Here is a 16,493-nt window from a genome sequence, read left to right as displayed (position 1 = left end):
CTGTAATGGATGTCTATACCTCACAGGTACGGAAACTTTCCTTTCCCCGAGAATTAGACTTTCATATTAAGAACAACCATCCCACTTGGGAACTTTTGTTGCTAGAAAGTTTACTTAGAGTGTTTTCATTTATAATATTCAGCCTAGCACACTGGGGACCTAAAAAGGTAGTTAGGAAAACAACATTCTGTTTGACCACATTCTGCCTATAATGAGGGTTATTTGTTTTAACTTAAAACATTCTGAACTATTTGTTTTCCCTTTCCTCTCTTCTAATATTTCCTGCCTCTTTTGGCTATTCATGTATGAATTTTTTCCAGGTAACTCAATCTGGAAAGTAAATGAGACAGGAATACTGATTTATTTGCATGGGCTCATGTAAACTTTTGGCTGGAAAAACAAAATTGCTGGTAGACTGTACCCACAGGTATAATTAACCCTGTCCTCCATCTCTCCAGTGATAAAGCTCTGCAGCCAAAGAATTGGTTAGGTTTTCCAAAAAAGGAAAAAAAAATTCCCCCAAACTTCTCACCAGACGTTATCAATAAAATGTCAGAAAAACTGAAGAAGAAGAAATTCCCCAGAGGCCTTTTCCAAAGCAGTCGCAGGAGGAGGTAAACGGGCAATTTCTGGGCCAGCTCATTCCCAGGAGAGCCGTGCAGTCAGCCTCACGACCTGCTAGCTCCGTGACCTGGGGAAGGACAGGGTCTCGCTCATGAGAAAGCCTGTCTGACACAGCCAGCTGCTGCCAGGGGCCTTCCTTTGGGTCCTTGTGAAAGTTGGTGGCAAAACTTCAAGAGAGAGCATCAGACATATTCCCTACTCCTGGGCAGTTTCCCCTGTTTCACCCTGTTATGATCAGCCAGGTGCTTATTCATTTTTCATGCAACAAACATTCATCGGGCAGCAACTAAGTGCCAGGCCCCGTGCCAGTGCTGGAATATAAGAAGTTTGCAGAGGGCAGTGGACAGCTGTGGGTTCTGCTTTCCTGCTGAGGGTCCCCTTGCCCTTCTTGGAGGGAGTGTTCCTCCTTCCATTTGGTCTGGGTAGGACTGTCAGTCATGTGCCCTGCTCCTTCCTGTCCCACCTCCCCATGTGCATGTGGCCCAAGCTGGTCAATCAGAGATTTCACACATCGATTACAGAGGGAGAGGATCTTGCCTTCTTTTGGATCATGTAGGCATGTTTGCCTGAGTTTGTCTTTTCTAACACACAAAGCCAGCCTTATGAAGAAAGCCAGACACTGAGGGAAACAGAGGGGAGAAGTTGGTAGTGGGGAGGTGTTCTGATGACATTATTCAAGCTCCTGGATCTAGCCATACCTGAAGCTAGTGGCCCTTTAAATTTTCCAATAAGATGAGCTAATCAATGCTCCCCCTCAAGCTAATTTGTTTATTGTCACTTGAAGGAGTCCTGGCAAGTCAGGGTATAAACGACTTATCAAGAGAAAGAATTATTTCTATTATAAATAGAAAAAATGATAAATGGCTTATAAAAATTTTCTATAAATAGAAAAAATTATAGTGGTTGCACTATATTTCCAAGTTAAAATTGAGGCAGGTTGAAAAATGGCTACAAATACTTTGCAGTTTTGCCATCCAGTCTATTTCCCCACCCTCTAGTCTGGGCTGGCCCCGTGACTAGCTTTAACCAACGGAATGGAGTGGAAGTGATGCTGCATGATCTCCAGGCAAGTTCTTACAGGCTGTGCAGCTTCTGCTCTGGCCCCCTGGGAACCCCGAGACCACCGTGCTGTGATGAAAAGGCACATGCACAAAGGGGCGCACCAGTCCAGGCGTCCTGGCTGAGGCCCTAGATGTGGGAAGGAGGCCAATGGAGACCGACCACCAGCCTGGCCAAGCCAGCAGCTTACTGAGGCCGCATGAGTGAGGCCAGGGGACACGAGCAAAGGAACCTTCCAGGTCAACCCATAGATTCTGGGGAATAATGAATTGCTGTTTGAAGCCGCTAAGTTTTGGGATGGCTTGTTACACAGCGATAAATACAGAATCTGAGTGTGGCTTCTCGCCTTTCTGCAACATTTTTCAGAGTCTGGTCCCAGGATGCCTGGGTTGGAACCCCCTGCCTCCTGAAGGTTTGGATTTCCGTGTCTGACAAGAACCCCAGGTAGGTCTGCTCCTCACAAACTCTGAGAATTGCTGCAGGAGCAGGCCCTGGCCCTTAAGGAAAGCGAGATATTATAGACTCCTTCTTTTAGAGTAACTTTCGAGTTGTGTCTAAGTGGGGAGAAATTGACCTGGGCCCTTCCCAGGATGGCTTGAATCCACCTGTTCTGCTCGCATCCCTGCTTTAAACCTCTCTGGTTCTTTAATGAGTCTCTCGGCCCACGCCTCCCTGACTTCAGGGCTCACGTCCTCCTGCAAGGAACGTGTTTTTGCATCACTGTTCCATCACTGAAGGTTGACCAAGTGATTACTGTGTGGGAGTTAGAAGTACCCGCTGAGAAGCTAACCAGACCTCGCTTTGAATCCTAACACTGCTCCTTGCACTGGGCAGCCTTGAACACATTACTGAACCTCTCTGAGATTCAGTTTCCTCATCTGCAAAGTGAGGGTGATGCAATCTTTTTTGAAGATGGTGAAGATTAACGAGCTAATAAATGTCAAGTGCACAGGACATGGCCCAGCACAGAGTAGGTGCTCAGTACCTTGTAGTTGTAGATGTTATTTGGGATAAAGTGAGCAGTGGCCAAACCTGGCTGAATGTCTTGGGAGGAAGAGGTGGTTTCTTGGAAGTAGGAAAAAGGGACAGTCCTTGAGACACAGAGAACAAGAGGCAGTGGCAATCTCTCCATGGTCCCTCTTGCTGCTGTAGCTCTGTGCTTCCCCAAGACCCCTCACCTTATCGTGCTGGGACAGGTCCTGGTCCACAAAAATTTCTCTGTAGGGCCCTGTCCCAGGACTTTCCTCGGCCACTGATTGTTCCGACAGTTCCGCCGCGTTGGTCCACACTAACACACAAGGTCAACAGAGAAGGCAGAGGAGACAGTGAGTTTCCCCAAAGTCTTAAAGAATATTTTCAGATTAACCTTCACATTCATGAGACTTATGCACTGAAAGCATTACAGGAGGACTGGAAAGGGTAAGAGCTGCCTCATTTCTCTTCCCCAGCATTAACTGCACTGATGCACTGTGGTGTGTCTCTTTCCAGACTTTTTTCTATGCTGCATAAGAGCTGATGACCTTGGGCAAATCATTTGCTCTCTCTAAGCCTTCGTTTCCACATACATAATTCAGGATCCCTGATAGTCTCTGTTATAAAGGGCTATCTGGAGATTAAATAGAATAATGATATAGAGCAGGGCTTGGCAAACTATGGCCCTGCGGCCAAATCTGGCCTTCTGCCTATGTTTGTAAATAAAGTTTTATTGCAACACAGCTACAGTGATTCATTTACATATTATTTATGGCTGCTTCCCAGCTACAAAGGCAGAGCTGAGTAGTTGCAGCAGAGACCATGTGACCCACAAGTACTACAGTATTTACTCTCTGGCTCTTTACAGGAGAAGTTTGCTGACCCCTCAAGTAGAGCATTTAGCCCTAAACATTAGCTATGTTTGTTTTATTGCAGCCATATCTTTTCAAGAAACAAAAATGCATTTACATGATAGAGATTCTTATCCAGCTTACTTTTCAGCTAACAATATCAAAAACATCTTCCCATGTCAGTATTTGAGGCTGTACTTGGTTCTTTTCCAGGGTAGCATTGGGGTCCATTGTACAAGTGTGCCAAACGTGTTTAACTAGGATCCACTTGATGGCCATTTAAGCTTTCCTATATTTTTTCTTATTTACCCCAGTATTACAAGGCCTTTTTATATGACTTTCAGGGATTATGGCATTGTGTTTGGGGACCCCACTCTGTATCACATCAGACATCTCGCAATTCACTCACATCAACACTGAATACATTTCTTTTTATTGGTGTAGAAACGTTTGTAAAGATTTCTATAATTCTACGTGTGAGATCACTTGGGCCCAAGCAGCGTATTTTAAATTTCCAAGTGAGTATGGTTTCTGGACAGTCACTGCACATTCTTATCTTCTTGTGAAGTGAGAAACTGAACAAATTGTTTTCAGTGGTGATGAAACTTTAATGAGTATTAACATTAATGATGAATGAAGCACTCACTGTCATGTTTGTGGACATTCATCATTTATTCATTTTGCTTCTGTATTTCTTATTTATGCATTTTAGAGTCAAAGATTCCTGCCCCCCAGCCAGGTCTCAAACCTCTTTGTGGACCCCAGAACCTCTAGTGGACATAGCTGATGGCCTGTGGTGCCCAGAGAATGCACAGCCTTGCGTGTTGAATGAGCAGCCCTGGCCACAGTGTTCCCTGGGGCGCGAGGAACAGAAGGGCCTGGAACTTCAGCAGCTGCCCATTTTCTCTCCCTCCACCTCCCCAACTAGGTCCATGATTAGAAAACTTTTATTTGAAGCTCACTGCCCCCATCTGACTCTCTTGGATCCTGAGCAGCAAAGTCCTAACTGACTACAGCAGCAGTGCCTGATAGAGAAATAATGGGAGCTACAGAATGCAATTTTCAATTTTCTAGTAGTCACGTGAAAAAGGTAAAAAGAAGAGAGGAATTTTTTAATGATCAATTTTATTTAACCCAATACATTAAAAAGCATCATTTCAACATGTAATCGACAAAAAATATGGAGATATTTTATATTCTTTTTCTTCGAGGCATGAAGCCTTTGAAATCTGGGGTTTATTTGACACTGATTGCGCATCTCAATTTGGAAACTGAGTTTTCAGGAGGAAGATTTCATCTGTTTTCATATTCCTCAAGAAATCGGCTCTCACTGGAGGAAGGTACTGACTGGCCTGTGTCCCCAGGGAGGGCCTCGGGGTCTGACCCTAACTGGGCCCCTGTCCAGTCTCAGCTTAGAGTTCTGGCGTCTGATGCCATCTCTAGGGGTGACTCCGGCTGCCTCTGCGACCCTGTCGTGGCTGTCTTGAGGGACGCTTCCCTGCAAGATGATGGCCGGAGGGGGGACTTCATCAAACTTACAGAACAGGCTGATCGATGGGGTCCCTTTACTGGGGAAGGTGTGTTTACTCAAAGTCTTTGTGGGGCTAGAATTTGCTCTGAGACTTGCTTTCCTTACACCCAGGCAGGGAGGTGCGGGAGCAGTTACCCCTCACCTGCCGCAAACTTCTTTACCGGCTACTGTTATTTATCAAAAAGAACCTAAGGGCCATGTATGACCAAACCGGCTTAACTCTAGATGCTGGATCCTTCGGAGGTCCCAGTGGGGAGAAGCCCCAGGGAGAGTCGGGAGGGCTGGGGCGGTGGGACGGCGGATATGGGGACGCAGGCACTTTAAGAATTTTCGGGCATGAGCTGTTGGCCAAAAGCCAGGGGAGTTACTTTAATATTTTAACAACCCCCAGCTGTCCTGGTGCGCTCCAATAATCACCAGTCTGCAGGAGGGGCAGTATGTGTGCACCTTAACTGTGTCTTTAAGACATTGTAAGTTGTAAATAAAAGTTAAATAACAATCATGGTTAGGTAATAACTTAATTTTTAAATTTTAATATTTAAAATTTAAATATTAAAATTTTAAAATATATAAATTATTAAGATTGTAAAATTTAAAATTTAAATATTAAAATATTAAATATTTTAATATTTACTGAATGTTCGCTATGCACCAGGCGCTGTGCTCAGCACTTACAGGCAGGATACGATTTCGTCTTCATAACAACCCAGTGAGATAGGCATTATTATTCCCATCTCCATTTTATACGTGAGAGATATGAGGCACAGAGACGTCAAGTCACCTGCTCAAGGACACACAGCTGGTAAGTGGTAGAGTCAAGGGGTGAACCTAAGTTTGTTGGATTCAGAGCCTATGCTTTTAACCACTATGTAGTCAATGTATTGAAGTGGGAAGATGTTTATGACATATTATTGAATTTTAAAAATCAGGTAGGGAATTCCTTGGCAGTCCAGTGATTAGGATTCTGTGCTTCCACTGCAGGGGGCACAGGTTCCATCCCTGGCTGGGGAACAAAGATCCTGCAAGCTGAACGGCACGGCCAAAAAAAGAAAAAAAAACCTAACCTATGTTAGGTTCATATGATCCCATTATTGGGAAAAATATATATATATATATATGAATCAAGATGCTATTTTAATAAGTCACTCCACATATTTTCTTTTCTCAGTATTCTTCCCCACCTCCCATGAGCTCTTGCCATTAAGATTTGGCCTTGGAGCTGACGTTTTATTGCCTTGTGGTAAAGGAAGGATGAGTATTAACTAGAACAGGGTGATTTTTCCCCCAGGCAAAATGATGTTTTGATTTTTGACAATGTCTGGAGACATTTTTGAGTACCACAGTTAGGGCGGTTGGTGGTGGTGGTGTTGCTACTGGTATCTCTGGTGGGTAGGAGTCAGGGATGCTGCTAAACATTCGACAGTGGACAGGACAGATCCTTCAACAAGGAGTTATGCGACCCACCTGTCACTGTGCCAAGATTGAGAAACCCTGACCTGATCTGCAGTAAATAAATCCTTGGCTTTGGGTTTTCAAATAGAATTTTTCAAGTCTAAAGCAAGGTGACAGTCTAACAGTAAGCCAATTTAATTGGAAGAGCCCAGCTTTGCTAAGAGAGGAAAGAGCTTTCTCGGAACCCTTAAAAAGAGGTGTTTTCTGTCAAGAGACAGCATGGAGGACTGGAGCACAGAGTTTTCTCTAAAGCGTAGAGTAGAGAGGCCCAGACACAAAGGAACTCCCCATGACACGGGAAGATGAAAGTCCTTTTCTGAGGATGGCAAGAGTGTCAGGGGAACGAGGGCAAATGTTTGGAAACATGAGACCTGGCTGAGAGGCTGAGGAGATAGAGCCCAGGTAGATGTGAGGGACTCTAAGCCATACGACTCATCCTTCATTTCTCCAGGGGGAATCCAAGTCCTTCAGAGAAGCCCCAAGTTCAGCATGGCACTGGAGAAACCGGTGATTACAGTGGAAAAATTTAAATGGCAGAGTGAAAAAAAGAAAAGAAACAGCCCATGTGCCATGTGTCCAAAGGACACATTAAAAAAAAAACCCCAAAAACCCTGTATATATGTTCATAAGACAGAACATGATGCATACAACAAAATGAATGAATCTCAGAAATACTATGCTGAGTGAAAAAAGCCTTCCACAAAGGAACATGTACTACATGGTTCTGTGTACTTGAGATTCTAGAACAGGAATATCTAATCCATGGCGGGAAAAGAATTCAGAAGAGTGGGTGCCTCTGGGGCCTGGGGCTGGGAATTGACTGGGGAGGGACATGAGGGAACTTTCTGGGGTGATGGTAATGTTCTATATCTTGATAGGAATTTGGGTTACATAGTTGTGCACGACTGGCACAACTCAGTGAGCACATTCAAGGTCTAACACCTTTCAGGGTGTGGTAGCCAGTCTCCAAGATGGCCCCACTGATTCTTGTCTCCTGGTATTCAGACCCTTGCATCATCCTCTCCAATACTGGATGGACTTTATATTAGTTAGCTGGGGCTGCCATAACAAAACACCACAGGAGGTCTTAACAAAAGAAATTCATTTTCTCACAGTTCTGGAGGCTGGAAGTCCAAGATCAAGGTGTGGGCAGGGTTAGGCCTCTCTCCTTGGCTTGCAGACGGCCACCTTCCTGCTGTGTCCTCACATGCCCTTTTCTCTGTGCACGTGCATCCCTGGCGTCTCTCTCTCTCTTCTTACAAGGACACCAGCCCTTGGATTAGGGCCCACCCAATCATCTCATTTTAACTTACTCATCTATTTCAATACACTATCTCCAAATATGGTCACATTCTGCAATATTGGGATTGAGGCCTCAGCATATGCATTTTGGGGGAATGCAATTCAGTCCGTAACAAAGCTTCTCTATGTAACCAAGGATATTGCAGAAATGACACAGTTTGATTCCTGAGGTTAGATCCTAAAAGACATTGCAGCTTCTGCCTCACTCTCTAGGACCACTTGTCTGGAGGAGCTGGCAGCTTGAGGATGCTCAAGCAACGTATGGAGAGGTGCACTTAGTGAAGAACTGAGGCCTCTTACCAAAAGCCATGTGAGTGAACCATCCTAGAGGTGGGTCCTTCAGCCCCAGACAAGCCCCCAGAGGACCACAGCCCAGCCACCACCATTACTGCCACCTCATGGACAAGCCTGAGCAAGAATCCCCCAGCGAAGCCATTCCCAACTTCCTGACTCAGAGAAACTAGGAGATAATAAATGTTTACTTTTGTTTTAGGCCATTACATCCTGCAGTAATTTGTTATGCAACAATAAGTAGCAAATACAGGTTTGGGCACCAGGAGTGGTGCAAAATTTAACAAAAACCCTAAAATGTGGAGTGGTTTGTGATGGAACAGTGGCCAGAAGCTGGAGGACTTTGGCCAAGAGTCTTTGAGAAAGCCTGAATAGTCTTAGTAGAAGCCCGATGGCCTTTGAGGAGGCAGTGAGGGAAGGGTTTCAGAAAAGTGAGGAAAATGTTACTGGGGTTAAGAGATCCTTGTCAGGTGGTGGCAGAAGGTTTCCTAACACGTTGCCTGTGGTCATGAGGAAGGTAGAAAATGTTTGTGATGAGGCTGAGTGGTCAAGCTAAAGAGAGTCCCAGACAGAGTCTTGGAAGGTGCTGCCTGGTTACTTCTTGCTACTTATAGTGAAATGTGAGGGGGAGAGACAGTTAAAGGAAGGGCTGTTAAATCAGGGCAATGCTCTGGGCTTGAAAATTCCCTGCCTCTCCAGGTGGCAAATGAAATATAAGAAACAGGTTCTGGGCAAAAATCAAATCAAGGGCACTCTCAAGAAAACACAGTCCAGAGAAGAAGCTGAGGGTGTGGTTGTAAAATCCTTTGTTAAGAATACAGATCCAGGGCAGTGTCCAAGAGAACCCTTCGGTCAAAGAACTGGGCTTCTAAGAAGCTTCTGTCCTTTGTCAGTCTTTGCAGAAGCCCATGGTGGAAGGGCTTGTGACAAAAAAGTCTGTGGGCGTGGTTTTTGCCTGATAGGATGAACCCCAATAAGAAGCACTGCCAACTCAGACTGACAGAGACCCACAAAAGTCAAAGAAGCGTCTGGACCCCCAAGCTTCTACAGGCAGGAAGCAGGCTATAAAACTATGCAGCCACATCCAGGGGACACCTTTCATAGGAAAGGGAGGACGACTCAGAAGGCAGAACTCACGGACCAGGGGCAGAGCCAAGAGCCCTGGAAAGTCATTTCTGGGCAAGAGTTGGACTGAAGCCCAGTCAAGGAACTGCCGATATTTTACCAGCTGGACTTCAGAACTGCTTTGGGCCAGGGACTCCTGTGTGTTTCCTGTTTTTCTTCTTTTGGAACAAGAGGAGTGTATGTAGCAGTGATGCTATGTCTGTCCCACCAATATGTGCTGGGTGTGTGAGGGACAGACCCTTTGTTCAGAGCTCTTCAGATTTCTGGAAGTAGTACTTGATGAGCTGAACGTAACGTACTACACCCATGAGCCCCATCTGTACCTGGACTTGATTTAGACGAGATTCTGGAATTTGAGCCGATGCTGTTACTGGGGTGAGATTTTGGGGGGCCTCGGGAGAGAGGAGGAGGAGTGTGATTCATTGAGGACCCGAGGGCAGGCTGTGGTAGCCGGCCTCCAAGATGACTGCTGATAATCCCCGCCTCCTGGTCTTCAGGCCCGTGTGTAGTCTTCTCCCACACTGGAGGGTGACGCCCTGGGTAACCATCAGGATATTGCAACAATGACAGAGCATGACTTCTGAGGCTTAGTCACAAGAGATGTTGCCATTTCCATCTTGTCCTCCAGGATCACTTGCTCAGGAGGAGCAGCTGCCGTGTCATGAGAACGCTTGAGCCACTCTCTGGGGAGGCCCATGTGGTGAGGAACCGGGGCCTCCTGCTGACACCCATGTGAGCAGCCGTGTTCGAAGTGGATCCTCTGGCCCAGGTCAAGCCTTCAGATGACTGCAGCCTTACGAGGGACCCTGAGCCACAGCCGTCCTGCTAAGCTGCTGCCAAATTCCTGACCCCACAGAAACCGTATAGATGATAACACATGTTTGATTTTGCTTTAGGCTGCTACGTTTGGGGAGAATTCGTTATGCAATCATGATAACTAATACACATTCTGTGTTCATTTTACATGAAGGAGACAAAAAATGTTGAGTTCTAGTTAATGGTATATGTGCTAAAACATTTAGGGGGAGGACTACAGATGTGTGCTATTTATTTTGAAATGCATCCAAAAAATAAGATGGATTAATGCAGGACAAGAAGGATGGGTAGACAGAAATGTAATAAAGAGTACAGCAAAGTGTTAGCGGTAGAATTAGGAGGAGAGCTGTCTCTATAAAATTCTTTTTGCTTTGCTGTATGCTTGAAAGTTTTCACATTAAAATGCTGGGGGGGGGCTTCCCTGGTGGCGCAGTGTTTGAGAGTCTGCCTGCCAATGCAGGGGACACAGGTTCGAACCCTGGTCTGGGAAGATCCCACATGCCACGGAGCAGCTGGACCCGTGAGCCAAAACTACTGAGCCTGCGCGGCTGGAACTTGTGCTCCGCAACAAGAGAGGCCGCGATGGTTAGAGGCCCGCGCACCGCGATGAAGAGTGGCCCCTGCTTGCCGCAGCTGGAGAAAGCCCTCGCACAGAAGTGAAGACCCAACACAGCCATAAATAAAGAAATAAATAAAATTAAATTTAAAAAAAATGCTGGGGGTAAATGGCTGAGTAATTTCTTAACTTGGGCGGTTGGTACATGAGCGTTCCTTAGACGATGATGATGATGATGTAAACTGCAGAGATACCTTTCATTTGCTCCTTAGTCTGTTTATTTCAGAATAATAACTATTATTTGAATGGCTGAGGGAAGGGACTAGGTGAGTGGTCCTGAGTGAGACCAGGGAAGGGTGTGGAGGCATCGAGAGACCTGGGGACTCAGAGGGGTCTGGGGCTGGGACACAGAAAACAGAGAATGGAACCTTCACACCAGTGGCCACAGAAGAAACCTGGGAATCATGCCAGGGACTAAGTCGACCCAGCTACTCTGCCAGTAAGCCTGGCAAGGCCAAGAGGATGGTGACAGACAGGAAGTCTCCTCCCCAAGTGCCATGAGGCCTTCTGGGGGGGAGGGGGGAGAAGGAAACCCGGATGGCTGTGTGTCCCCAAAGTGACCAGGCTGTGAGTGACAGTCACTGAGATAACCAGCCTTAAATTTGACCGAAAAGTGTTATTTTAGATTAGATTGAATACATAACCTCCGGAGAAATAATTTTCTCCATAAGCCTCAGTCTCCTCTTACCTGTAAAATGGTAATAAAATATTTAAAAACCTCCTAAGGCAAGAGGGATTTCAGTTACCAATATGTCTGTACATCTGAGTTGAAGTATATAAATTTAGATTCTGATACAAATTCATATATATTCATATATATGTACAAACACACACACACACTCACCACAGAGGTACTGACGTGTGCAGATGGGCAGAGCACAGTCTTGGAGGAGTTTGTACCAAAAAGTCAACAGGGAGAATTCTGGTGATAAGGGTGACAGCTTATCTTTTACTGTTTTCTAACTTTCTGCTTATCCCAATTTTTTCACATTTGATTATGTTCTACTTCAGAACCAGAGAACATAAGCAAAAGCCAGAGAAAGACAAATATCATACCATATTGCTTATATGTGGAATCTAAAAAAAAGGTACAAATGAACTTATCTACAAAACAGAGATAGAGTTACAGATGTAGAAAATAAACTTATGGTTACCGGGAATAAGAGGGGGGAGGGATAAATTGGAAGAGAGGGATTGACATACACAATACTATACATAAAGGAGATAACTAAGAAGGACCTACTGGATAGCACAGGGAACTCTCCTCAATACTCTGTAATGGTCTATATGGGAAAAGAATCTAAAAAAGAGTGGATACATGTATATGTTGAACAGATTCAGTGTGCTGCATACCTGAAACTAACACAACACTGTAAATCAACTGCACCTCAATAAAAATTTAAAAAAAAAGGGGAAAGCAGAAACTGAGACCCATCCTCCTAGCAAAAGCCCCTCCCCTAAGCCGCCAAGGAAGCGCCCATGAGTACCTTGCCTGATGATGGGAACGCTGTGGGCGGCTCTGTCCACCTTGAAGGAGAACATCTTCTCGCTGGCACTCACGGGCCGCCTGTGGGAGGCTGGTGGGACCATGGGGGGCTCGGGGGACCCCTGCGACCAGCTCCTCTGCACTGGCGCTGTCCAGATGCCCGGGTAGAAGGGGGTCTGTGTTGGTGAGGGTGACTGGTTCAGTTCCTGGGTGGCCCAAGGTGGCTGTGGCCTTGGCCAAGGTGCTGGGCCCCTCACCCATGGGAAGGAGACCTGCAGGGGCAGACAAGAGGGTCAGGGGAGGTTACGAGCAGCTGGGGTGGTCTTCACCTTTCTGTCCCGGCGACATAATTGCTGCCCTAGATTTCGGCGTATAAGTCACTTCTCCCAAGAATCCCTCCCACACTCTCCCCAAATTTGGGATGGCGGTCCCCACCATGGGTCACCTTGCACACTATCGCACCACCATTTATTGGGTGCAGCCTTCGTGCCAGGCACCCACTCAAGAGATTCACATGCATTACCTCATTTAATACCCCTGATGCTCTGTGATGAGCCCGAGGCTGAGCAAGACCTAGTGACTTTCCCAGGACCACAGATTTGGCAGTGAGCGTCTGAGCTGGTACAACGCCACCTCTGAGCTCTGAGAGGCTGACAGCTTTTTGTCTACCTTGCTCAGCACCGTATCCTCAGCTCCTAGAATAAACCCTTGGCACATACACAGTAGGTCCTTAAATATTGGTTGAAAGAATGAATGAACACATCTCCGAGATTCAAGCCCAGCTCTCCAGGACACACACATCCACACTGTGTGTCTCCCTGGCACTCCCATTCCACCTCTTCCCCCGAAGCCGAGAGCTCTGGGGTGGCAGGCACCCCAACTGGCTCGAAACCCAGCTGGCTCATTAGCCTGTGACCCTCAACATCTGCCACATCTGATTCTTGGCAGACGCTCCATAAATATCTATCGAGGGAACCTTTTTTCATCTGACCCGGCGGAAGATGTCTGTATCTACTTTCATTAGAGAGCACATCAAAATCCATCTACACCGGGAGAAGCAAATGCTGAGAGGTGCTGACACCTGGCTTTTTCTTGGTTAATGCTGTTGTGGCCGTCCCTCCCCGAGCCTAGTGGTTAAACCGTGACATCGTGAATGCTACCATTTATTGTAATTACTCACCGATTTCTCGTGATAGCCCTGAAGGGGAGGAGCTCTCCTTATTCCTAGCTTACAAATGAGGCTTGGAGAGGTTAAGGACTTCACCAAGCTCAGGTGGTGGTGGAGAGGGTGGTGGGACTGGGGTTCTGGAAAGCTCTTTCCCTCTCTGTCTCTCTCTCCCTTCTCTGCCCCAACCCCACCCCCAGTCGCTTGGCAGAAAAAAACACACTTTTCAAGGAAGAAGCTAAGTTCAAAGGTTTGCCGCCTGTGGCGGTCACGTTTCTCTTTCTGCAGACTGCAGACACAGAATGAGAAACAGGACAGAATGCTTCCGAAATAGGAGCACTGGCAGACAGAACTTCCTATAGCTCCAGCTGGATTGTATTCAAGAGGAAGGTTCTCCACTCACTCAGGTTCCCAAACCAGTCTTTTAGCTACAGTCTTTCCCAGCCAAGTCAAGAATCTGGTGAATTCCCCTGAAGACTTTTTTGGAGTCAGGGAGAACACTGTTTGGGAAAATCAAACTCCAATTGCCTGGCAACACCTGGCCCAGCATTTATGATGACACTGGCCCCGTTGAAACCTGTTTCAGGAACGGACTTGGCAGTGTTCCAGAACTCTGTTACCTTATGTGAAGATTCGAATTTCTCTCCACTGTGGGCACCTCAGTCTCCACCTAAGCTTTCTTCCTTTCTCTCCTTTCAGAAGCTGAGGTGTCCTGCTTCTGCCTTGCACTCAATTCTCCATCCATCCTATCCCTTCCCGTCCTCTCCTCTGGGGCTGTCTTGCCTCAATCATTCCTACAACCTTTCCTCATCGATTTAATAAAGATTTATCGAATGAAAGGGCTGAAGGTGGGAAGGGGGAAATTTGAATATGTTTTACCCCCGCCTGATAGAAAACAAATCGAGAGACCACGGGTAGTGTGGAGGAATTCCCTTTTGTGCTGGGATGCTCAGGTAGATGTGCCTCACTGCCCACTAACTGCCAGGGTGCTAAAGGGAGTGCTCATATCTCATGCCTCAAGTGGTTCACTGCCGTAGTGGACAGGCCGCAACCCACCTGGCTCTTCTGGAAATTCCAAGAATCTCCCTCCCAATCTGTCGGCCCATTGCTGTGGGTGGGGCTAAGCAATCAACCAATCACACTCCCTGGACATACTGATTGGTTCAGTGGTGGGGCAAGTGATGCAATCAGAGCCAAGGAGACCCAAGAAGACTTGGCTGGACACCAGGATCTGGAGTGACCTGGTGGGACTTCAGAATGCAGCCAGCATGAGGGAGTGGAGCCCAGACATGGAGAGAGAGAAGCGTTTTATTTATTTTTCAAATTGTGGTAAATAACCTGCAACATAAAATTTATCATCTTAGCCATTTTAAAGTATACAGTTCAGTGGTGTTAAGTATAGTCACATTTCTGTGAGATGGACCTCCAGAACTTTTTCGTCTTGCAAAACGTAAACTCTATTAACCATTAGACAACAACTCCCCATTGCCTCCGCCACCCAGCCCGTGGTGACCAACATTCTGTCTCTATGAATTGGACTACTCTAAGTACCAAGTACCTCAAATAAGTGAAATCACATGGTACCTGTCTTTTTGTGACTGGCGTATTTCACTTAGCATAGTGCCCTCAAGGTTCATCCATGTTGTAACATGTCAGAATTTCCTTCTTTTATTTTATTATTTTTGTGTGTGTGTGGTAGGCAGGCCTCTCACTGCTGTGGCCTCTCTCGTTGTGGAGCACAGGCTCCGGACGCGCAGGCTCAGCGGCCATGGCTCACGGGCCCGGCCGCTCCGCGGCATGCGGGATCCTCCCGGACTGGGGCATGAACCCGTGTCCCCTGCATCGGCAGGCGGACTCTCAACCACTGCGCCACCAGGGAAGCCCTTCCTTCATTTTTAAGGCTAAATAATATTCCACCATACAGTTTAGAGTGTATTTTTTTAATCCATTAAGCGTCATGGGCACTTGGGTGGTTTCTACCTCATGGCTATTAGAACTATGCTGCTGTGAACATGGTGGGGAAAATAAGGAAGCTGGTTTTGAGCACTGGCTGGAGTGCTACCCTGAAGTGCTCCATCTCTGAGGCTGGCTAGAGCTGGTTTCTGTTGCTTGCAACACACAGAGCCCGAACGATAGGGCCCCTAGTGGGAAGGAGCCAAAGATGTATAAACGCAGCAGAGACTCCAAGCTCTTCGGGTTTAAAAATTTAAAAATAAAGTTTTTTTTTTTTTCTCTGAAGCATGTTGGTTGAGGGTAGCTTTAGTTGGATGGTTAAAGTTGGTTTTCTCTAGTTTCCCGGCTTGCTTTATCAAAGGGAAGGTCAAGGTTTTCTCAGAAATTGCTGCTGGCAACTACAACGATACAGGCAGGGAGAAAAGCAAACATAAGAAGAAGACTCACATTAAAAGCTAGCTCTGGGCTGTACAGGAAGCATGGGGTCAAGGTCAGTTATCAACAAGTTTGTTTTTATTATTTATTTATTTTAGATTTAATTCTATTTATTTTTGTCTGTGTTGGGTTTTCGTTGCTACGTGCAGGCTTTCTTTAGTTGCCGCGAGCGGGGGGCTACTCTTGTTGTGGTGCGCAGGCTTCTCCTTGTGGTGGCTTCTCTTGTTTCGGAGTGTGGGCTCTAGGCGCATGGGCTGCAGTAGCTGGGGCACATGGGCTCAGCAGTTGTGGCACGTGGGCTCTAGAGCGCAGGCTCAGTAGTTGTGGCGCATGGGCTTAGTTCCTCCACGACATATGGGATCTTCCCAGACCAGGGCTCGAACCTGTGTCCCCTGCACTGGCAGGTGGATTCTTATCCACTGTGTCACCAGGGAAGTCTTCAAGTCTGTTTTTAGAAACTTTAGTTCAAAAATACACGCTAATGCCTTTTCTCTTTCTTTGTGTCTGTTCTCTGACCATATGGTATGTTGCCATGGTTGGGTTTTTAGTTTTGTTTTTGAGGTAGCATATGTGATACTCCTGATTTCTTTTCCATACTACCTTTAAAATAGCAGGTTGGGGCTTCCCTGGTGGTGCAGTGGTTGAGAGTCCGCCTGCCGATGTAGGGAACACGGGTTCGTGCCCTGGTCCGGGAAGATCCCACATGCCACAGAGCGGCTAGGCCCGTGAGACATGGCCGCTGAACCTGCGTGTCTGGAGCCTGTGCTCCGCAACAGGAGAGGCCACAACAGTGAGAGGCCCGTGTACCGAAAAAA

At 46.6% G+C, this 16,493-nt stretch overlaps 1 protein-coding gene across 1 annotated transcript in view; it reads right to left on the bottom strand.

The window, feature by feature from the left end:
• LOC308609763 (forkhead-associated domain-containing protein 1-like) overlaps nt 1-16,493 on the bottom strand; it is a 200,206-nt gene that overhangs the window by 151,399 nt on the left and 32,314 nt on the right. Inside the window, exons 3-4 of the mRNA XM_081259060.1 lie at nt 12,127-12,397; nt 2,862-2,971 (exon numbers count right to left, since the gene is read on the bottom strand). Coding sequence (XP_081115186.1) covers nt 2,862-2,971; nt 12,127-12,397 — 381 coding nt within the window. The remainder of the gene's footprint in view (nt 1-2,861; nt 2,972-12,126; nt 12,398-16,493) is intronic.

This window comes from Mesoplodon bidens, assembly GCF_964165515.1.
Source record: "Mesoplodon bidens genome assembly, contig: HAP1_SCAFFOLD_146, whole genome shotgun sequence".
Lineage (NCBI taxonomy): Eukaryota > Metazoa > Chordata > Mammalia > Artiodactyla > Ziphiidae > Mesoplodon > Mesoplodon bidens.
The sequence above is the reverse complement of the archived record's forward strand: the minus strand, read 5'-3'. Positions and strand labels throughout refer to the sequence as shown.